The following is a 25,924-nucleotide window of genomic DNA, read 5'->3' as shown; positions in this document are numbered from 1 at the left end:
AGCTACAGAATTCGAGATTTTTTTTTCTTCAAGTGCAAGTTATCCTTTTTCTTCATTTATCTCCTTTACTAAGCTGTCCCCATGCCCCCATAGAACATACTGTCCTGTCATTCAGAAATGGACCAACCCCACTTCCCACTTTCCCCTCCCCTGGCCTTGATCTGCAGATCCTGTTGAGACAGGGACAACAAATACATCCTTAATGTCCAATCATTTTATCCCTAATCAGGGTGGGTTCACGTCTAAAACACTAATCTCTATGGATTACCCTGTTCCTCAACCCCTAAGTCTCCTTTTAATGTAGGAAATGTCCATTTGAAGCATTCCCATTCAAGTACAGGCCAATGGTAAGTTAAACTGAAATCTAATTACCAGACTATTTAGAAGGATATCCCTAATCTCTTTCTTAAAAAGACTACAGGAAAAAAAAAAAAAGACTACAGGTAAGATTTTTGAATGTTCGTCACTTTGGGGGTCCCAATTCTTTTAAGCTAAAACTTCAGGACTTAAACAAACTCAATGTGAAAAATAAACATTTATTACAAAAATTAGTTGTAACATTCTAAAATGAAAGCAGACGAGGTGTTTTCCAACTCAAGGGACTGTTGTAAGCTGGAGCGGTAAAGTCCAAGGCTGGTAAATAACTGACTTATACTCCTCACAAGTCGTGACCTAGGGAGTGAAGAGCCATTTGCTTCAGGCTTGCAGGCACAATGATTCACCTCTGCTTCCCTGTGGCCTTTTCTCCACATCCCTCCCACCCTGTCCCCCAGCAATGACACAAAACTGAAACATACTTCAAAAACCTCATTCTTACTGAACCGTTTCACAATCTCTACTTTTATTGCCTAATTAGATTCTATTTCCATCTGGAAAGCTTATTTTTTATTGGTGCGTGACGATACGATTTGGTTTTTGTTTTTCCTTCTGGATCCTTGATGAAAAGAAAACTCAGTTCTGTGATGGATTGTCAGATGAGGGAACAGAACGTGGCAAAGTGGTGTTCAGTATCCTCCACAGAAATTAGCAAAATCAATCCTAGGAGACCCCTTATCTGCCCTCTTGCTAGTTAATAAATAGACTGGGGCTGCTGGGGTAGAGGGAGAAACAGATTTAAGGGCAAAGAAGGGTCAAGATGGTGGGCAGGACTACCCTGCTCGCTCCTGCTCTCCTTACACCTACCCCCTAAATAGAGAAGTAGGACTACTTTGAACTACTACTAAAGAAGTGATTCTGCAAATGATTTGAGGAATCCTGCCTCAGGCTCTGGAGCTGCTTTTCCTGTAGCCTCAGGGAAGTATATTAGTGCATCTGGCTGACAGAGGTGGCAGGGTGGGCATTTCTCCTCTCACTGGGTGGATCAGACCAAGTAGAACCCAGAGTACACCATCACTTCACCCGGGGTGCCCTTCTCCTGCCACAAGAGGACTCTGGAAATGAGGGTCCAACGTCTGCCTTGAAGGCAGGAACCAGGAAGGGGTAGGACAGTGAGCTAGGGACCAGCCCAGGTTGCTAGGAAGCAGGGCTTTGGGGATTTTCTTGTTTGTACTAAGAAGGAGCCTAGGTATTTCATTTCTCCCATTCCCACAGTACAATCTCACCAAAGAGCTAAGAAGCCCTCCAACACACACTCAATTTCAGTATAGAATTGATACCACACGCACACACACACACACACACACACACGTGCTCAGCAGAGCTGACTACTACACAAATTCCCACAACCCTGCAGACACATCTTAAAAGTGTGGGTCCAGTTGTTCCAGCCAAGGGAAGGGTGATGGCTTGAGCTACCAGCTCCAGCTTTCTTTTCTGTAGATCAGTGGTTTAAAAACTCTTCTGCTCCATGTGCCCTGAAAGCTTGCTATGATCTCCACAACCAAAGCTCTTGTTTTCTCTACAGACATAGTTGCTGTCAGTCTGCTTGTGTTCAGAAAGGGGACGGTGCAGGAGGATCCCATGGCACTTCCAGCGGGAAGACAGAAGAAAGTGGGCTGCAGAGGCAGAAGAGACTTGACGTCGTCACCAAACCATTTCAGCTTCTCCAGTCTCCAGTCCCCACTCTAGAACAGCTGGTACCGGTCCTCAGTACGGCAAGAAAGCACCAAGGAACCAAGCTCCAGATCCCTCCCTATGTGAGGACCGCTGCAAGCAGGAGGCAGTGAGTGCCCCGCCACCCTCACAGTCTACTTGGAAGGGAACTAAGCAGGCATCAGTCAGGACTTCTGTCTGATCCCTCGTAGGGATGGGGGATGGGGGAAAAGAGCGTTAAACAAGTCCCAGGCCACTCAGCAGTGGTGGGAAAGGAAGGGAGGCAGGAAGGTAGAAGGTGAACATGGCAGACATTATTTAAAAAACACATCCTAAGTAAGATAAAAGTGAGGGCCCCTGTGGGGGCTAGAAGACAAATAAGGCATCCCGTGAAACTACAGACATCAGGGGCCAGAGTCTGGTAGCACCTGAGTAAGGCAAGCACAGAGGACGGGAGATGAGCTGGACCAGGGTCACACCAAGAATGATGAGGTCTGTCTGAATTCCCCCTGGAGAAATAAAACATTCGAGTCAACTCTCTACAGTCTTCTTTAGCTGATAATCCCCTGAATACATATAAACACAGTCTGGAAACCCCTCACTCCAGCCAGGAGGGCCTCCCGATCCCAGGGCAGGCATACTCACATCTCTTCGAGCAGTGGGCTGGCTGTAAATCACCTTCTTATTCGAGGTCCTACGGACAAGTCAGAAGATGGAGACACTCAGTCCCCTAGTCCCTCTCCTTAACCTCTGCTTGTTAACTTTAGAGGCCAGGACTGAGAACTTAACGCGAGCACAGAGTTCTCGGTAGGGAGGTTTGGGTGCAGGGAGAAAGGACAAGCACAGGACCATAGTGGATAGGGCTAGAAATCCAGATGTTTTTTCCCTACCAGGCTAGTTGCCTTCCCCTCCAACCCCTTCCCCCGGGGAATATCTCAGCTTCAAACCATATACATCCATGTACTCAACCTTAGAGAGCTCTAGGACAGCAGCTCACTCACCCTTTCTTTGCTCCTGAAAGACAAGAAATGGGACCATGAGTGTCAGCAGGGTAGAAGACAGCATGGTGCAGGAAGATGGGGGACCTAGCGTGTGGCCCTGAGATACAGGTGACCGGTGCTCCCTGGGAGGTAACCCCAACACACACGGGGCTCAGTATCAGGTCAGAACTCAGGTGGCACCCAAGAACCAGGCCCTGAAATGGGGATGATACAAAGGAGAGTCTCTGAGGTCAAATACCTACTGTCAAAGTAGCCTCGGTTATAGGCGAACCAGATGCCAAAAATCAAGACTCCAAGGAGAATGAGTGTTACAAGGACAGCTGCCACGATGCCCCCTACATTCAGCTCCACTATGGGACACAAATGAGAGGTCAGGCACCTGAAAGCTCGTTCATGGTATTGCCAACATTGCCAAAGCCAGGATGGAAAGCAGACCCCAAACCCCACCCTGGGGTCTGAGCTCAAGCCCCAGCCACGCCCTCACTCACCAGCATCCATGTGCACAGTGTCTGACTTCATGGGTGACCCATACCCATTCTGAGCCTCACAGGTGTAATCTCCAGCATCAGAGGCCGACACGGGGTCAAAGACCTGGAGGGCAGAAGACGAATTGGCTTCCTGCTTGAAGAAGCCAAGTACCTGTCTTTTATGTCTCCTGATCCCAATGCCAAGGTTACCTTCTTGCTTGCCCTTCTTCCCCACTTTTGGGGGTTCTATAACCCTGCGACCCCCTCATACACATCTTTTACCCTGACCCCGTCCGTACCAGCTCCCCTGTCTTATGGTTCAGGCTATAGGAAGAGTTGCTGAAAGCACGGTTGTTCTTGGGTTCCGTAGGCATCAGTACCCCATCCTTGAACCAAAAGTATTCAGAAGGTGGGGAACCGTCTGTCTCTGAGCAGGTCAGCACCACTCGGGTCCCGATGGTAGCAGAGGCGGGGACACTGATTGTAGGCTTGGATGGAGGCACTGGGGAGGGAGAGAAGGTACTTGTCACAAGAGCAGGAGGGCTGCCTGAAGGCCAAGTAGCATGACACTCCCATCCATCAGCTCTAGCCTTCCTTCCTTACTATGCCCTTAGTTTCCCCTAACCAGGGGCTCGTTCTTCTCTGACAGCACCAGGACTCTGAACACCCCCCTCCCCAGCCCCACCGCCACGAGCATTTTCACCATCAGCGAGCTCCAAAGCTTAGCAGAGCCTGCTAAGGGTTTAGGGAAGCAATTGATTGCAAGCCCACACAGAAGACCTGTGGCACACATACCAAGCACAATGAGCTGGACAGTGACTTCCCCATAGGTGTTGCCGCCTTCTTCAGAGACCATACAAGTGTACATCCCCGTGTCTTTCCGGGTCACAGAATGGAAGGTGATGCCACTGTCCGAAAAAGTAACTCGGTCCTCATAGGAAGCTACCAGGACAGAGGAAGCAGGGGCAGAGTGAGCTGGAAAGCTAAGAGAAGCTGGTGACGGTGGCACCCAAGGCACAGGGGGGGCTCTCTTCTTCCCCCAGGAAAGGCGACGGGAAGGCCCTGGGGACTTCAGCCCCAGGGTGTGCCCCCTGCAACCTAGGCAGCCACAAGGAGGTGGAGCGACTCACCTGTGATCTTGTTGTTATAGCAAACGAGGCTGGTGATGTCGCCATGGGCAAACTTCCACTCCACGCGGGGAGAGGAGAAGCCGGAGTAGGAGCAGGACAACTTGGCAGCTGCAGACAGGATCAAAGTGAGTGGGAGGAAGAAACAGCAGTAAATGGAGAAGCTGGGGAAATGGCCCCAAACCACAGTCTGGGCTGGATGTTCCCCAGGGGTCTGCACCGGCTTACCTCTCTTCCCTCCAACTCCCGCCACCCTCCACAGCCCCTCCCAACTCACGTTTATTCTCAGCAACTTGGACTACTGGTTCAGAAGTTTGCACTGCACCCCTGCCCAATGCCAGTGAGCCTGAAAAGAAGAAGAGAGGTGGGTCCATCAGGAGTGGACAGAGGAATGCTGTGGAGAGGGAAGAGCAGTCCCAGCTGATGGGCATCTAGGGCTGGGACTCTCCATGCTGAGATTCCAAGGTCAAGGGATTCAAGAGATTCACGTGCCTCTCGGATCTCACACTTTCTCACCAATATTCTAAATATCTTTTAAAAATGCTTTTTGCTATAATTGCAGGCTAATACTTGTTTTAATCAATGGAAATAAAAGATTTCCTTCTAATGCAATTTCTTTATTTAAAAAAATTTTTCCCTGGGCTTCCCTGGTGGCGCAGTGGGCGAGAGTCCGCCTGCCGATGCAGGGGACACGGGTTCGTGCCCCGGTCCGGGAAGATCCCACATGCCGCGGAGCGGCTGGGCCCGTGAGCCATGGCCGCTGAGCCTGCGCGTCCGGAGCCTGTGCTCCACAACGGGAAAGGCCACAACAGTGAGAGGCCCGTGTACCGCAAAAAAAAAAAAAAAATTTCCCTCTGTGACTCCCAATAATCTAATCAGATTCCTCCTAGTCCAAGAGCAGCTTTCTAAATGACATTTCATGGTTCAGAGAAAGCTTCTCAGCAAATAATTGCAGTCACTTGTCAGACAATCCTGGCAGGAAGCCAGCAAAGCTGGAGGCAAAGGAGGGAAGAAAGGGAGGAGCAATAATAGGATAATAATACATTTGTAGGGCCTTTTGTGCTTTTTAAAGTGTTTTCACATACAATTATATCATTTGATCCTTGAAACAAGCATGACAGATCAGCAGGACAAATATTATCATCCCAGTGTTACATGAGGAACTAAAGTAAAGAAATGTGCCTAAGATCACACAGAGGGTTCTGGACCAGAAGTGGGCTCAGATCATCTCATTAGAATCTCCTTCTGCCCAATGGAGAAGAGAAGGAAAATGTGGTGTGTGGTGGAGGTGGAGAGAGGAGGTGAGGAGAGGCAAGGCTAATTAAATAACATGGTGGGAGAGAGGCAGCAGGGCTCACAGGAGGGGCCCACACATCCCAAAATAAGCACCAGTGCCAGAGGATTCTAGGATGGTGTGATATAGTTACCAACCTGTACATACACAATTACTCTCATTCATGTTTTCAAAGCTCAAACTCATGAACGATGCTTTATTTATAGCTTTAAGTCAAAGTCCTGTCTTCTTTAGATAAATGCAAGTGTACTTTTTCATTATTAAATTACCCAAGTAACTGAATATGGTCTCTTGACCCTGAACCTCCCTTTTCTTATCTGAAACATGATGGGTTTGAACTAGATGTTCTCTGAAATCCTTTAGGTTCATTTTCTTTTTCTTGTTTCTTTCTTTCTTTCTTTCTTTTTTTTAAACCTGAAATATTAAGTGGGGGGCTTCCCTGGTGGCGCAGTAGTTAAGAATCCACTTGCCAATGCAGGGGACATGGGTTCGAGCCCTGGTGTGGGAAGATCCCACATGCCGTGCAGCAACTAAGCCCACGAGCCACAACTACTGAGCCTGCGTGCCACAACTACTGAAGCCTGCGCACCTACAGCCTGTGCTCCGCAAGAAGAGAAGCCCCCACACCGCAACAAAGACGAGCCCCAGATCGCCGCAATTAGAGAAAAGCCCACAGGCAGCAGTGAAGACCCAACACAGCCATACATACATACATACCTACTTACATAAATAAATAAATAAAATAAAAGATTAAGTGGCTGATCCAAGTTTTCATAGCTAGGAAATGGCAGAGCTGAGATTAGCATACAGGTCTCTCCTATACCTCTTTTTTTCCCTTATTATAGCATACTTTTATACACCATGCTGCTTTTCAGAAAAGCCCCTAGTGTAATGGAGGCAAACTATGTACTAAAATATGATTCTTTTAAAAGTCAGGTCCATTTTATCTAGAAATTATTTCTAATCATATTACTTTGTATCTGTATATTTGGCATTATATTTCAAAGTCAAATCTATAATCAGATGTAATAACAGATAAAGAAATTAACCCAAATAGTCTTTACTAAATTGAAAACTGAGGACATGGAAGTCTCTAGCTCTCATCAAGAACGCTGACAATTAAATGCTTTGATTTTTTGCCCAAGTCAACTTTCTCTGCTTTGATGATGGGAACTTTGTTTTTTTAAGATTCTCGAATTTTACAATTTGCTACCTGTGATGTACACCGAGATGTGCAAACCAGATCTCTCTTCAGGAATGAAGGACTTTTTGTCTCAGCTGCTGGGACTGCTGCCAGAAGAAGGCCTGCAGCCATCAGCCCTCTCTGAGGATACCCAGAACACTGCCTTGCCCAGGGCCATGCCTCCTACCAGGCAGCAACAGGGTCAGGGCACAGGCATCCAATGCCTGATCAATGAGAGGGGGGGTAGTTCCCTGGTGACCTAGTGGTTAGGATTCTGGGCTTTCATTGCCGTGGCCAAGGTTCAATACCTGGCCAGGGAACTGAGATCCAGCAAGTTCCGCGGAACCAGCAAGAACTGACTTTTGGAAACTTCCTTGGTGGTTCGGTGGTTAAGACTCCATGCGTGCTTCTACTGCTGGGGGCTCGGGTTCGATCCCTGGTTGGGGAACTAAGATCCAATGTGCCACGTGGGACAAAAGAACAGGGAGGGAGGACACATATAAAGTCCCATCTCTATCTCCCCAACTCCCCACCTTGGGACAACATGAAGGGCTATTTCTGCTTCAAAGGCCCCTGTGCAGTAAGCTGAGGCCTTGTTGGGACTACAATGCAACTCAACTTTTTCCTCTGCCCAGTCCTGCTTCCATAGGTGTGGATCCCAAGAACACTCCCTAATAAATGTCTTGGTACAATAATTGACATCTCAGAGTCAGTTTCCCAAGAACCCAACCTATGACACCACCCAAACGAAGAACAGCTTGTAATTAAACTAAAAACTAGCCTTTGAAATAAAGGGCCGCCCAAAAGAAAATAAATAAATAAATCACAGCCTATGAATTTGATGATTGTTTCTGCCTCACTTCTAACTTCAGCTGAAGTTTTTTTTTTTTTTTTTTAAAGAAGATGTCAGAGGTAGTAGTTTATTAATTAATTAATTTATTTTTGCTGTGTTGGGTTTTCATTTCTGTGCGAGGGCTTTCTCTAGTTGTGGCAAGCGGGGGACACTCTTCATTGCGGTGCACAGGCTCCAGACGCACAGCCTCAGTAGTTGTGGCTCACGGGCCTAGTTGCTCCGCGGCATGTGGGATCCTCCCAGACCAGGGCTCGAACCCGTGTCCCCTGCATTGGCAGGCAGACTCTCAACCACTGCGCCACCACGGAAGCCCTGAAGTTCTTTTTTGAGTCCTCTCAGATTATCAGATCTAAAACATGTGCAGGAATGACATCACCACATATATATGCAAACATATTGGGCAACTGGCATCTTCCCCTTCTCATTAATTCTGACTGCTATTACCTAGTCCAGGCTTCTCTCCTCTTGCTTAAAATACAGGGCCCTTCACCTCAGGGCCTTCCCACCTTCCTCTGATGCAGGACTGTTGATGTCTGCCTGTGGCCTGACTGCAATACTCAAAACTCTCCTGTGACTGCATCTCACACCATGAGTCAAGTTCAGCCTCCCCACCATGTCCTTCCTTCCTAGTGACCCCAGGACACCTCAGACATCCTGATCCACGTTCCCCTTCTTGTTCCTGAACAAGCCTCTGGATCCAGACTGCCTGCATTCAAATCCCAGCTCTGTTACTTATAATCTGTGTGACCCAGGCAAGCCACTTAGTCACTTTGAACCTCAGTTTGCCCACTTGTAAAATGGGGATAATAAAAGTTTCTATGTCAAAGGGCTGCTGTTGAGAGTTAAACAAGCTAATACAAATAAAGTGCTTACAAGAGTGTCTGACCAACAGGAAGCACCAAATAAGTATTATGTCTGTCTTATTATTATCATCATCTGCCCATAGGTCCTTCTGTACATACTTCTTTTTCTGACTTCAAAGTTTTCTTCAGTAAGACATATAAATATATATAAATACTGCCGGAAAAATGCTTACATTCCAGCCCACTAAACCATCTCTCCTCTATCACTGTAATTGCCTTGGAAAGACTGACTCTTTTCTAAAAAGAATCCACCTGCCAATGCAGAGGACATGGGTTCGAGCTCTGGGCCGGGAAGATCCCACATGCCGCAGAGAAACTAAGCCCATGCGCCACAACTACTGAGCCTGCGCTCTACAGCCCGTGCTCTGCAACAAGAGAAGCCACCTGTGCACCGCAAGGAAGAGTAGACGCCTCTCGCCACAACTAAAGAAAGCCCAAGTGCAGCAACGAAGACCCAATGCAGCCAAAATACATAAATAAGTAATTTATAATAAAAAAAAAAAACTCTTTTCTAGAACCATCATGTATAGAGCAGCAGAGCTGAGGGTTTTCTCTCACAACACCCACAATTTCCCCACCCATTCTCCTCATCTATTTTATATGTTCCCTTACCTCATCACAACCTCCCTTTTGCACTTAACCTTGGACCTATACTTGGCATACTGTACATACCAATGTCCTACTAGTTAACATGGTAAACAAAAACAGAAGGAAATTTCACCTTTTCCATCGTGATGTTTAATTTACTCCACGTTCACAACAAGAAAAACTACAAAGTCAAAGGCATCAATAGATTTTTTGGAAGGTGCGTGGTGAGAGGCCTTGTGGAGCGCGAAGGTGCTGCTATCACTTCCAGTGGGGCTGGCATGACCACTGTGGGCTCGGCAAATGAAGCTCCTGAAATTCCAGACAACGTGGGAGACTAGCTTCGGGGAGTCTACCGCTTTGCCACCGATAGAATTGACTTCTGGAGGAACTTTTCTCTTGTTGTGGAGCACGGGCTCTAGGTGCACAGGCTTCAGTAGTTGTGGCATGTGGGCTCAGTAGTTGTGGCTCGTGGGCTCTAGAGCACAGGCTCAGTAGCTGTGGCGCACGGGCTTAGTTGCTCCACAGCAGGTGGGCTCTTCCCGGACCAGGGTTTGAACCTGTGTCCCGTGCATTGGCAGGCGGATTCTTAACCACTGGGCCACCAGGGAAGCCTCTTCCAGAGGAACTTGATCCTTAATTTGGGACTCTTTGCTGCCGGAGTTTGGCTGGCCAGGAATTTGAGTGACATTGACTGAATGGCACCTCAGCCTGGGTTGTAGCCGTAAAGATACATGAAACCCCTGTGCTGTACTCGAACCTTCCATAAACAGAGCTTCCAATCTGTGACCATCACAAGACTTGCCCTGATGGCAGCTGAAGTTTGATTCAGATGGGCACCTTTCTTTCCCTGCTTGATTTCCTTTTCTTTGCTGAGTTCACTCAGAACACCCTTTTCTGGTCAGCAGGCAGGCTTCAGCTAAAGTGTTGTCCTCTGTTCTGTAAAGTTCTGTACATAGTTCCAAAGTTTCTGCAGGGGATGATCTTTGCTCTTGTCCTGAGGAAAAATCTAATGGTATTTCAACAAATAAAGACTGTACACAAAGACAAAAAAAAAATAGACTTTTTGGCCCTTTCATGTACAGAAAACCTTCACTCAATCTTACACCCCTCTCTAGTGACAATCCTTTCCTCCCTTTCTCTCTAAACTTCTTAAAGAAGTAGTCTACACACACTGTTTCCAGCCCAACATACACATTCACTGCTCAACCTACTGCAATACGTCTTTGGCTCTCACTTTGAAATTAAAATGGATTTTACTAAGGTCACCAATCGTATTCCTCAATTCTAAGATACCCTGATTATAAGATATAACATCAATTTAATAATAGCTTCTTGGGGGAACATCATATTAAATATGTACATGGGCTGTAAGTTGCATCCCAATTTCCAAAACATTAAAGTAGTTTTATAATTTAAAATATCCAGTATTTGCTTTTTCAGTTACCTCCTGTGGCCTTTGTGAGATGTTTGACCCTACTAAGCACTTGCCTCCTCAAGCCACTCCACCCCCTGGGTTTCTGCGTTCAGCCCTTCTGGTCCTCCCCCCACCTCAGGGTCATCTTATTCACCTCCTTGAACTTTGCTTCCTCTGTCCATCCCTTGATATTAGTAATCCCCAGCATTGCATGCCGTGCCCTTTCTCCTCTCCATATTCTCTCTAGGAAATCTCAAATACACAACATTCCTCTACACCAATGTATGGCCAGCTCCAGATACTACCTTTTGCCTGAGCTGCAGACGCCTATGGCTGTGCCTCCTGACGGTTCTACTTGGACTTCACACACCCGCTCCTGCAATCTCTCACTGCCCATCATTTCCCACTACCTCTCGCTTCCCCTCCTCTCTCCAGGTTGGTGCTATCACCATTTACTTGGTCACTCGCTCTAGAACCTTTTAAGCCATCACCATCTTTCCTTCACTCTAGTCCAACACCGAGCATTACAAATGTCAGCTCCCAAATCTCCCTCAAACTTGGCCCCTCCTCTCCACAGACCCACTGCCACTTTTTAGTACCACCGCCATCTGAAGAATTGCATTTGGTCTCTCGATAGGTTTCTCTGCCTTGTTTAATTTTGACCCACTCACATCCCTCCCTCCACCTCACTGCTAGAGAAAGAGTTGACATTTATTGAGCACTTACTATATTATATGCCAGGCACTGCTATAAGCACATCACATGGATTTAATTCCTACAACAACCTTAGGAGGTGGGTGATACTGTTATTATCACCTCTGTTTTCTACATGGGGAAACTGAGGCCCAGAGCAGTTAAGTGGTGGTACAGCGTCAAATCAAGGCAGTCCAATTCCAGAGACTGGGCTACACTATACAGCCTTCTAAAACGTGCAAATCTAACACTTGCTTCAAGCTTCCAATGATTCCACATTACCTGTAAGATAAAATCCAAATTCTTCAGCCAGGCAAGAGTTCTAGCACCAACCGACCCGGTGATAACTTTATCATCTTCACCACGCTCCCTATTCTTGCAATTTACCCTCCAGCAATACAAAACTACTTACAATTCCCAGCAACGACATGCAGTTTCACAACCTCTGCCTTTGCTTATGCTATTCCTGTTATACGGAACACCCTGTCCCCTCTTTCTCCACCTGGTCAGCAGGTATTCAAACACATTACTTTGCGGGAAATGACTTACCCCACCCCCAATCCTCACCACAGACAAGTTAAGGTCTCTTTCCTAGGCTTCCACTACCCCATGCAAAACACTGTCAAAGCACTTCCCACATTATAATGACATCATCTATGCGCCTATATCTCTCCCTTATCAGGCAGTAAACTACCAAAGGAGCAGGGATAATGTGTCAATCTCTCATTTTGAGTTCTCAGCACTTAGCATAATGCCTGGTACAAACTGACATTGAACAACATAGAGCCTTAACAAATTAGGTCAGAGCAGACCATTCATTGTAACATCTACTTGTTAAGGTTTATCTACAAAGATAAGCCCATTTTTCAAATTGGCAGATGCGCTACACCCAAATAAAGAAAAAATAAACTTGGGACTTCCCTGGTGGTCCAGTGGGTAAGACTCCACGCTCCCAGTGCAGGGGGCCTGGGTTCGATCCCTGGTCGGGGAACTAAATCTCGCATGCGTGCCGCAGCTGAGAGTCTGCATGCTGCAACTAAGAAGTCTGCATGCCACAAGCAAGAAGTCCCCATGTCATAACTAAGACTCGGCACAACCAAAATAAATAAATATTTTTAAAAAGAAGAAGAAAAAACAAACTTGATTCAAACCCAATCTTTAAAATATTTTATTACTAGCATCAGTGTTTTTTTTTTTAAAAAAAATGTTTAGTTCTCAGAAGAAAAACAAAGAGCGTTCTGTTAATCTTTTTTTAAATTTAGCTTCACAATTTAAGAATTAAGTGTTTTTAATTTGCTTCATAGTTATGAAACAGAATTAAAGTTCTCTGCACATGAGTGCTTTCCACCTGCCATTTTGCAAAAGGGCCTCATTTCTGCACCTGGGCTGCAGTGTGTCTGTAGGTGTCTGCATGCACAACAGTAGAGTCTGGTTTCTTACAACCAGTAGAAGTGTGCAGAGCCAATGCAAGGTCTGCACACATTTTAGACCTTCTAATGCAAGGTCTAAAATGGGCGGAGGGGGGAAATGGGGAAAAGATGAGAATCCATTTACAACACCCCCATTTCTTTTATGATCACAAGAGCAACCCAAGGAGACACCTGGCTAGATCACTGCTCTTTCTGCAGAATCTTCAAAATGGTTCATGGTTTTTACAGATTGAATTGTATTCCCTCAAAATTCATATATGAAAGCCCTAACCCCCAGTACTTCTGAAAGTGACTGCATTTGGAGACAAGCCCTTTAATGATGTAATTAAGTTACAGTGAGGACCTTAGGACATGTCCTAATCCAATCTGATTGGTGTCCTTCTACAGAGACACCAAGGGTGCTCATGCATAGAGGGGATGACCATGTGAAGAGGCAGCAAGAGGGCTGCCATTGTAAGCCAAGGAGAGGCTTCAGAGGAAACCATCCCTCCAGCACCATGATCTTGGACTTCTGGGCTCCAGAACTGTGAGAAAATAAATTAGTATTGTTCAAGCCACCCAGTCTTTGGTATTTTGTCATGGCATCCCAAGCAGACCAACACAAAGGTTTAAATTGGGCATCAGCTGTGGACATTCTGGTTGAATCTCCAGCCACTACAACCTTGACTCAAGTATGCACAGTGAAAGAATCAATATTCTGCACAGCAAAGGAAATCACCAACAAAATGAAAAGGTAACCTAGAGAACAGGAGAAAACATTTGCAACTCACTTATCTGACAAAGGTTTAATATCCAAAATGTGTAAAGAACTCATACAATTCAATAGCAAAAAAACCTAAACAATCTGTTTTAAAAATTGTCAGAGGATCTGCATAGACATTTTCCCAAAGATGACATACAGATGGCCAATAGGTACATGAAAAGATGCTCAACATCATTAATTATCAGGGAAATGCAAATCAAAACCACAATGAGATATCACCTCACACCTGTTAGAATGGCTATTATCAAAAAGACAAGAAATAGGGAATTCCCTGGTGGTCCAGTGGTTAGAGCTCCGTGCTTCCACCGCAGGGGGCACGGCTTCGATCCCTGGTCAGAGAACTAAGATCCCATGATGCACAGCACGGCCAAAAAATAAAAAAAGAAAGACAAGAAATAATAATTGTTGGTGAGGATGTGGAGAAAAGGGAACCCTCATGCAAAGCTCATGTTGGTGGGAATGTAAATGGATACAACCACTGTAGAAGACAGTATGGAGGGTCCTTACAAAGTTAAATATAGAACTATCATATGATCCAGCAATTCCACTTATGGGTAGTATTTATCCAAAGAAAATGAAAACACTAACTCAAAATGCTACATGCAGCCCCCTGTTCACTGCAGTTATTACTTACAACAGCCAAAATAGGGAAATATCTTGAGTGTCCATCAATGGATGAATGGATAAAGATGTGGTGTGTGTATATACACACACACACACACACACACACACACACACACACATATATGATGGAATATCATTCAGCCATAAAGAAGAATGAAATCTTGCCATTTGTGACAACAGGGTTGGACCTTAAGGGCATTATGCTAAGTGAATTAAGTCAAACAGAGGAAGTCCAATGCCACAGGATCTCACTTATATGTGGGATCAAAAACAAAGAAACAAAAAAAACCCCAAGCTTACAGATACAGAAAACAGATTGGGTGATTGCCAGAGGTGAGGAGTGGGGGGTTGGGAGGCGAAATGGGTGAAGACGATCAAAAGGTATTAATTTCCAGTTATAAAATAGATAAGTCGGGGCTTCCCGGGCTTCCCTGGTGGCGCAGTGGTTGAGAGTCCGCCTGCCGATGCAGGGGACACGGGTTCGTGCCCCGGCCCGGGAAGATCCCACATGCCGCGGAGCGGCTGGGCGCGTGAGCCATGGCCGCTGAGCCTGTGCGTCTGGAGCCTGTGCTCTGCAACGGGAGAGGCCACAACAGTGAGAGGCCCGCGTACCTCAAAAAAAAAACAACAAAACAAAACAAAACAAAAATAGATAAGTCATGGAGATGTAATGGGCAGCACGGTGAGTGTAGTGAATAATATTGTATTGCATATTTAAAAGTTGCTAAGAGTAGACCTTAAAAGTTCTCATCACAAGGAAAAAAATTCTGTAATCATGTATGGTGATAGATGTATATTTATTGTGGCGATCATTCTTCAATAACTATAAATATTATATTATTATGTTGTACACCTGAAACTAAAATAATGTTGTATGCAAAATATACCTCAATAAAATAATTTTTAAAAAATCAACAGAATTCTTGAAGACTTCTGCAAGGTTTGTCCTATACTTTTAATTAATTATATCCAAATTCTAGACACATGTTACTGAGCATGACCAAATGAATAAAATAATAGCATGAATAAAATAATAGCAGTTAATATTTCTTTCTTTTTTCTTTTTTTTTTTTTGCGGTACGCAGGCCTCTCACTGTTGTGGCCTCTCCCGTTGCGGACCACAGGCTCCGGACGCGCAGGCTCAGCGGCCATGGCTCACGGACCCAGCCGCTCGGCGGCATGTGGGATCCTCCCACGAACCCGTGTCCCCTGCATCGGCAGGCGGACTCGCAACCACTGCACCACCAGGGAAGCCCCATCAACTAACATTTCTTGAATACTATGTACCAGATACTCTTCTGAGCCCTTTATAGGTTTAATTCATTTAAGCCTTGTAATAATGCTATGAAATAAATATTATTATTGCTCCCATCTTACATGTGAGTTAATCGGGGCACAGAACTGAAGTAATTTGCTCAAGTTCACAAAGCTAGTAGGAGGCAGAGCTAGGATTCTAACCCAGGTAATCTGGCTCCATGATATGATACATTACACAACTATGTAAAACAAAAACAAATAAAAATAACCATATTGCCATCGCAAAGGTCAAGGTAAATCAATGTGTTCAGGCATAGAAATATGTCCAAAATGTAAAAACAGTATGTAGAACATGACCCTAGTTTTACAAATAATAAAAATAACCCGAATATACACATAAAGGAATCTCTAAGAATAGACTCCAAATACTTGACAGTGCAGATTATCTGAGAGATGAGGATACAGGCAGCTTTTCTCTTCTATGTTCTACATTTGTGTAATAAACAAGTATGTATTAAGTGTTTTAATTTAAAGAAAAAAGAGTGGGAAGTGGAATAAAAAGGGGAAAAAAAAATAAAGATCACAAGAAGCAAAGGAAAATAAAACAAAGCAGGAAAGGAGAGGCAAAAACAAAGGCAAAAAGAAAGGAAGGATGATAAAGAATAACAGGAAATACCCAAATACTGACACACCAGGAAGCACAGAGTGATTAAATAAGACTTTAAAGGTGAAATGAAGTAACAGATGAGTAAGAAATAGACTATTACACTATCAAGATTCTGTCTGTGAGTCTGATAAATTCCAAGGAGAGAAAAAGGGCAGGAAGAAATTAGAGTACATGCATTGTCTCATTAAAAACCCTGTGAGGAGGGAAAAAAAAGAAAAAAACAAAAACCCCGGGAAGACAAGTACTATTGTTATCATCCCATTTTATAGATGAGAACATTGAGGCTTAGCACAGTTGCCCCAAATCACACAGCTGCAAACAACAAGGTGGGAATCTTAACCCAAGTCTGCCTAACTCTGAGTCTCCAAAACTACTGCACTACACAGCGTCTTCAGCAGAGCAGCAAGGAAACACCATTCACACTTCAAGGCCCTGTTCCAGTGTCCCTTGATGCATCACGCCTTCCCCCAATCAAAATTAATCTCTCTCCAACTTCTAGGAATATAGCCTAAGAAAATAAAATAATTAAAGGTAAGCTTAAAGATATATGTTCAAGGACAATTTAATGTATTTCGTACAGCAAAGAAAAAAAAACCCTAAACGCTCAACAAAAGGTGAACAGTTAATTACAGGATAGCCGTACAGTAGAATACTATAGAAGGGATTTTGTTTAAAGTGTACTTTGCTTAAAAAAAAAAAAAAATACAGTCAGGACATGCTACCACCATACCAGGGCACATAGATGTTCCTATCCTCTCTGTCATAGAACGTAGTCACCTACCTCATTTAAAACTAGTATTCAGTCATTAACTAATAATCTAAATGAGAAGGGATCTATAACACAGTTTTGTTTTTTCCCACTGTAATTCCTACATAATCTGACAAACCGGCCACAGCTCAAAGTAGCATTAGTACACAGTTTGGTTTAAACATTGATGTCTATGGATTTCTGTTGAGCTGGTGTGACCCTAATCAATTTCTGCCCACAGAGCCAAGACTTAAGGAAAAGTCAGTGACACCAAACGGCCATTTTATTTTTTCTGATATATTTTGCACAGGCCATCTCTACCACACATATATTCATAGTGGAAAGACTAGAATAAAACCAGCCATCAGTGTTTATCTCTAGATAATAGGATGACATGTGATTTTACTTTCTCTATATCCCTGTTTTCCCATTATTCCACATTGAACATCTATTATTTCTTAATAAAAAATTTATCATTTAAAAAAGTAACTCTTTCCTTCTATGCTCCCCAAACATTTCGTGCTTCGACGACAGCCCCTGACGCACGGTGCTCTGTATTCTACTTAGTCAATATATGTCTGTAGTTCCTTGAGAACAGAGAAGCCAAATTATGTTTGTATCCTCCCCCGTTCTAGCACTGTGTTTTGCTGCTTTGAAGCAATGCTGTGATGAGAAGGTGGTCACAGAGGGTGGAGGCATCCAGACATCTGACAGAACCCACCAACAACCCTCCCTTGTACATGCAGGTCAAACCCACAACAGAAAAGCTACTTCCTTCTGCTGCTTTACTAAGAAATCTTTGTTTTCTCTAGGCATCCTGTTAATTATTAGAATTTTCCTTAAGTTGTTTTCGTGCAATGAGTTTGTTTTGATCCATTTAAAAACAAACAAACAAAGGAAGGAAAAGGAGGGTAGCCAGCCAGCCAGCCAAGCCAGTCTCTGGTTTTCTCTAAGAATTCATCCAAATTTCCCCTCTACACAGATGAGCCCCATAGGACACTCCCACTGTAAGGGAGCTAGAGCCTCGGAATAGGGAAGATAAGCCAAAGCCTTAGAAAGCCCCCAGCTACAGTGTGTTCACAGTTTACCTAACGTGGGCTAATTGTTACAATACCTGACTCCCCTCAGAGCTTCTTGATAGCAGATGTTGTTCATTTTTTATCCCTAATCTCTAGCACAGTGCTCATAACATAGTAAACACCAATGTTTATTGGATTAACAAATGAATTTGACATTGCAATACAATTAGAACTCGGACCCAGGGCTACCACCCCCAGTTTGCACTTTCCTTCCCACCGCTCACCCTGTAGAGACTGAAGTCACTCCTGGGGGTTGGGGTGGGACAGATAAGGAATGCGTGGGCAAGAGGAAGGCTCTGTGAGCCCAAAAACAGGCTGGGCTAAGTCTAAACAGCCAGGCTTGGCTGTACTTTCAGTAACGTCGTTCAACTGGCAAGGCCCTCTGAGGATGGTGGAAAGTGGTGGTGGCAGTGTAGGACAGGAGAGCTTTCACGCCATTGCTCCCTCCTGCCCTCTCTCAGCAGAATTTCCAGTTCTACCTGCTCAGCTCTCCTCCCCCACCCATCTCCCCATTACAAGGGAAGGCTCTGCCTGCCTGCCCGGGGCTCACTCCAGGGGGCCTGGCATCAAACTTCCTGCCAACCAGCTGCTTCCTCCTGTCCTACACATTGTAAAACAAATGACACCAGGCAGACTTTAGACAGAAACTCTGCTTATCAGGGAGTCCCAGGCAGATGAACTCTGAGTTTTCAATGCCTGGAAAACTCCAGTATGTATCCACTCACATTACATCTCACAACCCCCTGACAACACTGAAACCTCTTCCACAATTACGTTTGACAAGTGGCATCCAGATCTTCCCTGAACCTCTAGAGGAAGCAGGTCTGAGTTTAGAGATTCCCCAAGGTCTTTCCTCAATGCTAACAGATGTGAAAAACAAGCCCCATCATTTCCTAATCTCTCACATAAAATGTATATAGCTTTTAAATCTGTCTTTGATCAGGAGTGTCAGCCACTTCTGAGTCGGCAGAACAGATGCCCCTTGACCCAGAGGACTTGGGGAGGAGGGCGGGGGAGGGGTGGAATATTCTAATGGCCAAGGCCACACCACCAATATGAAAAGATCTCCAGGGTATATTAAATGAAATAAACAAGACACAGGATGAGATACAATGAATATAGTGTGCCTCTTTTTGTGTAAGAAAAAGGAAAAGAAAGAAATATATATTTATATATACTGATATTTGTATAACAAAACACTGGAAAGATGTATAGGAAACTAGGGGAGATATGGAGTGAACAGGAACAGGGTGGGAGTGATAACCCCACTCTTTTATATCATTTTGATTCTCGTACCACACTAATGTATCAACCTCTTCTAAATAAATAAACTTTGGGGCTTCCCTGGTGGCGCAGTGGTTGCGAGTCTGCCTGCCGATGCAGGGGACACGGGTTCGTGCCCCGGTCCGGGAAGATCCCACATGCCGCGGAGCGGCTGGGCCCGTGAGCCATGACCGCTGAGCCTGTGCTCCGCAACGGGAGAGGCCACGACAGTGAGAGGCCCGCATACCACAAAAAAAAATAAATAAATAAACTTTGTTTTTTTAATTACAGCAGCTCCACCCTAAGCCAAAACTGGGTTGGAGACTCCAGGCAAGCCCAGATCACAAAGAAACTGAAGAGAAATATCACAGAGTGAAAAGTGTTCTGGAGCCAGGAGGGAAAGACTAAGACACTGGAATTCCACTACCACTCACTTCCTAGTTCCAACTTGCTGTGTCACTAGTTTCTAGGTTCTGGTTTCGAGGGAACGATTCTTTCCTGGGAGTAATTTCAACCCCCCAGTAGAGAGAGGGGAAAGGAGGAGTGACTCACCAATCTACAGTTTGAGGTAAATCTAACCCTGAACAGCAAAACTAGAAAGGCAGAAACATCAATACAAAAGAAACACCGGGACTCACAGACTGACCCAGACACAGGGCAGCAGTTCCTCCCTCCTGGAATGTTTCAGTGGGGACACTACATGAAGTAAGAGGTGTGTGTGCAAACACCAGGATTCCAACCTAGGTTTCCTCTTTCTCCTCTGCAGTTACACCAAAAAGTCATCCTATGCACACACCACCCTGCTAAGCAGAAATGCCTCTTCCTGCCTGGGAGATAGCTGGAAACTTTTCTAAGCACACGCTCACTACGGGGAGGGAGACTAGTACTCTCTGTCACCAGCTTTACTTTTCCCAGGCCCAGTTCTCCCAGTGTTTAGTCTCCAGCCCTGTCTCAGTAGGCTCAGGCCTTCCTCTCCACTAGGTTCCCCGGGCTGGGGTTGGACCTTTGCTTGATCCTTTCTTCTTCCTCCCAGATGGCAGAGCCCACATGAGGAGCAGCCCTGGAGGGAGGAGGGAGAACATGCAGGAATCCTACGTATGCTTCCAGTATCCCAAGGGCAGAGGACAGACTAGACACCCAAGAAAGCCCCTACTTTTTCACTCTCGCCTTTTGGAATCTAGCAGGGTCTCTCCCTGCTTCCTTTGACCTGCTCTACTATAGGCAGCATCCTTTCATCCTCACAAAATCCAAAGGGGATTAAAGCTGCCCGATAATAATCATTTCATGTATATGTAATGTAGCTATTATCCCAGTTGATCCTCAGGACAAGATTAGGACAAGTATTATTACTCCCGTTTTACAGATGAAAAGACTGAGTTACTAGCCTAAGATCACAAATAAGGCAGAAAGCCAAGCCAGAACCCAGGTGGGATGGCCTTGCTGCTATCTCCATCCTCATTGTACTAACCAAATTGCTCCCCCCAGGTCTAGCCCTATTTACATGTGACAAGGTCAGTTCCTCCATCTCCTGGACTTGTTAACTTTCTAGGATCCACTGTCCTATCAAGCCAATACAACATCACCTCAAGCTCCCTCTAAACCACTGTTTCTTGATTCCCTGAACAGACTAGAGGACACTCCCAAGCTCAGACGGGTGATATCACAACTCTTTCAGTGTCAGTATGTGATTATTATAGAAAATGAGGGGGAGAGAAAAGAAAAAGGGAAGGGGAGAAGGATGCAGCTCTAGGAAGTTTATAAGCCTGACAAATACTGTCACAAACAGTTACTGACTCAGAAACTTCTAGGTTGGGGGTGGGGAGTACTGGTACAGCACAAGTGTTGGCAAAGTGTTTAGTACTGACTACCACACAGAACCAAAAAATGACCATGGGTGTCACTAGCAGTTCTAAGATACAGACAGAAGTAAATGGGGAAGAAGGGGAGGAAAAGAATGGAAACTGAAGAAAAGGGGGAAATGGAGGAATAGAATGAAAGGGAGAAGTGAGAAAAGAAAGAATCTAGTGGGAAAGAAAAATTGAAAAAGGTAGGTAAGATAGTGGACTCTGGAGCAGTATCCCAAACTGATGTTTTGATATCCTGGTTCCCGTGCCACAGGGTGCCTGAGATGCTGGAGCCAGGAGTGGGAAAAGGAGAAGTCAGTCAGGAGACTTTGGTTCCAGTCCCAGGTCCTTTTGTCAATCTGGAAAAGTCATTTCCCCTCTTTGTACCTGTTTCCTTATCTGTACAATAGGGAGAGGATTCGACTTGTCACTGGTCCCGTCCACCCCAAATGTTAATGTTTTTGTGATAAGGGACAAAGGAGTAGTCAATTCATCTGCCTTAAGACACCCTTCAAACTAAGCAAAGTGAAATTACCTTATAACTGCTAATACTGATCATAATTGTTCATTTCTTTTATTTCCTAAAACATGGATGTTGAGGGGGAAATGGAGAACCTTACAGATCCCCTATTGACACAACTATCCACAGAAGCACACACACAGACACTCAAGAATCAGACAAGTGTGCAGGTGCTGACACAGGTAGACTAAGGCACAAACCACACACTCAGCCGGGCACAAGCATATCTATAGACGGAGGCCTGCCCCAACAAGTGAGTCTCATTGTTCCACAGGAAAGGGAGTTTACAAAGGAAACAAAAACTCTCAAACAAGGCCAGGGGGGAGGGCAGAGTTCTGGCTCTGAGAAGGAACCAGCCAACCAAAAGCCAGGACCTCCCCCTGCGAATAGTCACTCAGTCAACAACATTTATTAAGGACTCTGGAAGTAGTTTTTCTAGAAAGGAACTTTGAATGCCGTGTTCTGAGAAATTTTAGGTTTCAATTTTATTTCCTTTTTTTTTTTTTTTTCCAGATTTTGCACCTAGACACTTTTCCCAGAGCAACAATGGCAACCCAAAAATCCGGGGAAAGCTAAAGAAACCCTTCAGCAACAGCCAGGGAAAGAAACTTCCGCCCCACCCCACCTCCATTAGATTTTCTCTGAGGACCCTTAAGTAGCAGAGCATCCAGGGGCCAAGGGAGTCAGGGTACGAGAGGCTTCCGACTTCTCTCGGGTTGTTCTCGGATGTTGGATGCGTGTTGGAGGGGCAGGATGGCCCCCTTCCCAGGTGTGTAATCCCGGCTGGGCAGGGCCCTCGCGCCCACCGGCCCTCACCAGTAAGTGAGGTTGAAGGAAAGGGGAACAAACCTCTCCCCGTTATTTCTGGTGAACGTGCGGAAAGGCAGCTCCCTCCCGGGGGATGTAAGAGGAGGGGTCATTATTCAGCAGTGTGGGGGAGGGGAGCCAGCCACTCACCAGGGTAAAGGGGACGGGAAAGAAGAGGGACGAGCCAGGGGCGGAAAGAGGACTAGGAGGGTGAGGCGGACTGGTTTCTGAACCCCTCCCCTCCCGCGGACAAGAGGTGTGGGGAGCGTCTCCCTCCAACCTCTGACCAGACCCACAGATTCCTCCAAAAGCTCCAGGAACTTACACAGGATCATCGATGTGAAGAGAAGCAACTGTTTCCTCCCGACTTTCGCCTTCGTCCCCAACATGATCAAGATCCCGATACGACAGTAGTCGCCGGAGCCCGGGAACAGACACAGCTTCGCCCAACAGGAGCGCGGGGACTAAACTCCAGCCGCCAGGTTGAACCCAGCCCAGCCCTTCCCTTCACGCCCGATTGGTCGACGCCCCGCCTCTGCACATTCCGATTGGTGGAAGAAGCCGCCGCTCCACTGAGTGATTCACCGTCGCCAGGTGCAACTCCGCCCACTACTCCCCTCTAGGGCTGACTGGCGCCTTTCCAAGACCAAGCCGCCTCTGATTGGGCCAGGAGACTGTCGCGTAAGGAGACCCAGACCTCACCTTCTGCAGGTGAGGACACTGTGATTGGGCGGCGTTCCTGAAGTAGGGACTTTCTGACTGGCTAGGTTTTGAGTTGGAGCTGGAAGATTAGAGGAATACCTTAAAGGAGGTGGTAGGGAAGGTAGTCGTACTGTGGGACTCGAGAGAGACAGGCCTGAGTTCTCTTGTTTGTGTGTTCGAATGTAAATTGCTGGGTGCTGCAGAAACCTTGGTCCCGTCCTTTGGCAAGTGAAAACCACATGTATTAATATGCAAGGGTTGGGGGAGAAGACCAGGAGACAAGTGGGGAATGATATGTTGACACTACCCGTCCCAAACTGTGTTTCCTCTGTCCACTCCATTCGCAGCATTCAAGGCTGCGCTGAGAGGAGAAAAGGGAAAAGGAGCGCTCAATTCAATAGTGGGAAAAGCAGAATCACATTACCAAACAAACCCAAATAATACAAACTGACCTACAGATGCTCTATAAACATCACTGAGTGACTGTGGATATGTCCTTTACATTTGTTTAATCAGTCAGCAGACCTCTGCATTTCAGAATTACTTATCTTCTCACTAACAGTTGGGTGCTGACTAAACCCTCTTTCTATAGGCTATGTTGATACTCAAGCTTTCTGTTAATATTTATACTGTTACATCATTTTTAATTGAAACTTGTGCTCAACACCTTTACTATTTCTAGTTTCTATGTTATAATGATTTTATTTTGTAATCTTAGTATATCCGCGTTGCCTGTGGGAAAACTTCCTGAGCCTTATCTCACTGCAAGTAAGAGGTCCACGCTTGTATCCAAAACAGTGGTATTCTTTGACCTTTTGCTTCTTTCACCTTTGTTCTCATTCCTTTGGGCCAAAAGTCTACTTCTGGTTTCACGCAACTTAAAGCAATGTTTATCAAGCACCTATTGGGTACTGTGGGGGAATACAAATAAATATAAACCGCAATCCCTGACTTCAAATGGCTTACAATCTACTTCCAAGACTAATACAGGAAACAGGACAAAATGTAACCAAAAGAGAAACTTTGTATTACTAAATTGAAACAAATATTTGGGTGCCTGCCACTTGGAAAGCTCTGTTCTTTACCCTCAAGGGAATTTAAACTCTTGGAGAGAGAGACATATACATGAAATTAAGTCAGAGAGTAAAGAGGAGCAGAGAGAAGAGCTTAGAGAGTCACTCTGGGCTGTGATTGTCAGAGAAAATTTTATGATCGGGGAACTTGAGCAGGGGTTTAAAGAACTCTGAGATCAGTCTTAGAAGGGTAGAAGGGTCATCTTAGAGGTCATTTAAGTCATCCTCTCACCCTTCACAGAAAGGCCAATACAAACACCAAGAGTTTAAACATCCTCTGGCTAAACTCTTTTTTTTTTTTTTCTACGGTACGCGGGCCTCTCCCTGTTGTGGCCTCTCCCGTTGCGGAGCACAGGCTCCGGACGCGCAGGCTCAGCGGCCATGGCTTACGGGCCCAGCCACTCCGCGGCATGTGGGATCTTCCCGGACCCGGGAACAAACCCGCGTCCCCTGCATCAGCAGGCGGACTGTCAACCACTGCGCCACCAGGGAAGCCCTGGTTAAACTCTTTGAATAACTCTCTCTCTCTCTCTCTCTCTCTCTCTCTTTTTATTTTTTTGTCTATGTCGCACGCTTGCGGGATCTCAGTTCCCTGATCAGGGATTGAACCTGGGGCACAACAGTGAAAGTGCTAAATCCTAACCACTAGACCACCAGGAAACTCCCTTTTCTTTAACTGTTAAAATATTCTTTCAACAAAACTGGAATATGTCTCCTGCTTCCAAACACTGCTCTCTGGAGTTACACAAAATGTATCATTATTCTTTACCAATGACAGCCCTTCCTTTAAGTATTTTAAGATTCTTATTATGAGCCTCCTTTCCTTCTCCAAGCTAAACTATCCTTCAAATAGTCTTCATATTGCTACCCAAAAACTGGTTTCACCTCTTGGTGGGTGTCGAGCCAATAGACACAACCAAGCCAAAGATAGGGAAAAGCAAGAATTTATTATTACTAGCAACAAGTAGGGAGAACACCGGGGATCTTTCCCAAAGCAGCATCTCCCTGAACAGCAAAACTGGGGAACTTTTAAGCTAAGGGTACACGCATATTCATAAAGGGTCTTGAGCAGAGAACTCAGCACAGAATTGGGGCAAAGGTCAACAGAGTCCAAGCTTTAGCTGATTGAAGCCGGGAGGGTCAACATCATCATTCCATCCTCCACCTGGTTGGGGGCCTTAGTTCTTACAGAACTCAAGGATATATTATTATGTATATCCCTTGAGGAGGAACTAGGACTCCGCTTTATCACTGCACTACTGTTTGACGGCCTTTTCTCTGTTCTAGCATTCACATTCCTTTGTTCCCTTAATATCATTAATTACTGAGACCTGTTCAAGGGGCAAGAATTGCGGCCAGGCTTACATCACAAAATGGCTTAGGTCAAAATGGCTTCTCTTATGTCAAGAAAGCCATTCCTGGTCTCTTTCTCCTGGGACCCCCTAAAATAGCACAGATTTACATGCCACCCCCCAATTACTCTCACTCCTCTGGATAACCTCTTGTTTATTACTCTACCAAGAACTGAACCAGGCACTGGAGAAACCATCTCTATGGAATGGACAGGTCTCAGTTCAAACCGAGTTCCCCAATCTAGCTACCTTGGCCAGCTCACATCTGTCTGAAACTTTCT

At 45.4% G+C, this 25,924-nt stretch overlaps 1 protein-coding gene across 5 annotated transcripts; it reads right to left on the bottom strand.

Moving 5' to 3' along the window:
- Positions 1 to 516: 516 nt before the first annotated feature.
- F11R (F11 receptor) lies at positions 517 to 23,014 on the bottom strand. Of its 5 annotated transcripts, none has more exons than XR_003004869.1 (11): positions 22,842 to 23,014; positions 4,904 to 4,972; positions 4,630 to 4,737; positions 4,295 to 4,441; positions 3,799 to 4,001; positions 3,521 to 3,623; positions 3,271 to 3,382; positions 3,033 to 3,045; positions 2,677 to 2,725; positions 2,460 to 2,540; positions 517 to 1,994 (listed from the first exon to the last, which is right to left on the bottom strand). XR_003004869.1 is itself a non-coding variant. In XM_024757539.1 (11 exons), exons 1-10 carry the CDS (start codon positions 22,903 to 22,905, stop codon positions 2,505 to 2,507), a joined length of 900 nt encoding a protein of 299 aa, XP_024613307.1. In that variant the 5' UTR covers positions 22,906 to 23,013; the 3' UTR covers positions 517 to 1,994; positions 2,460 to 2,504. The 5 variants fall into 5 exon arrangements, 4 of the variants coding, with proteins under 4 accessions (XP_024613307.1, XP_024613309.1, XP_024613315.1 ...); XM_024757539.1 differs by having other exon boundaries at positions 3,275 to 3,382; positions 22,842 to 23,013; XM_024757541.1 differs by having other exon boundaries at positions 517 to 672; positions 3,275 to 3,382; positions 22,842 to 23,013.
- Positions 23,015 to 25,924: the final 2,910 nt, after the last annotated feature.

This window comes from Neophocaena asiaeorientalis, unplaced genomic scaffold, assembly GCF_003031525.2.
Source record: "Neophocaena asiaeorientalis asiaeorientalis breed wild unplaced genomic scaffold, Neophocaena_asiaeorientalis_V1.1 scaffold830, whole genome shotgun sequence".
Taxonomy (NCBI): Eukaryota; Metazoa; Chordata; class Mammalia; order Artiodactyla; family Phocoenidae; genus Neophocaena; species Neophocaena asiaeorientalis.
Note: the sequence above shows the minus strand (reverse complement) of the source record. Positions and strands in the feature narration are given on the sequence as shown.

Bases quoted from the DNA above. Each gene is read 5' to 3' on its own strand.
- F11R (XM_024757530.1), bottom strand. From the start codon at position 22,905: ATGTTGGGGACGAAGGCGAAAGTCGGGAGGAAACAGTTGCTTCTCTTC. The intron at 4,002-4,294 runs GTATGTGTGCCA...CTCCCTCCCCAG, and splicing joins TGTCCAGCTCATTGTGCTTG to TGCCTCCATCCAAGCCTACA. The intron at 3,624-3,798 runs GTACGGACGGGG...TCTGCCCTCCAG, and splicing joins ACCATAAGACAGGGGAGCTG to GTCTTTGACCCCGTGTCGGC.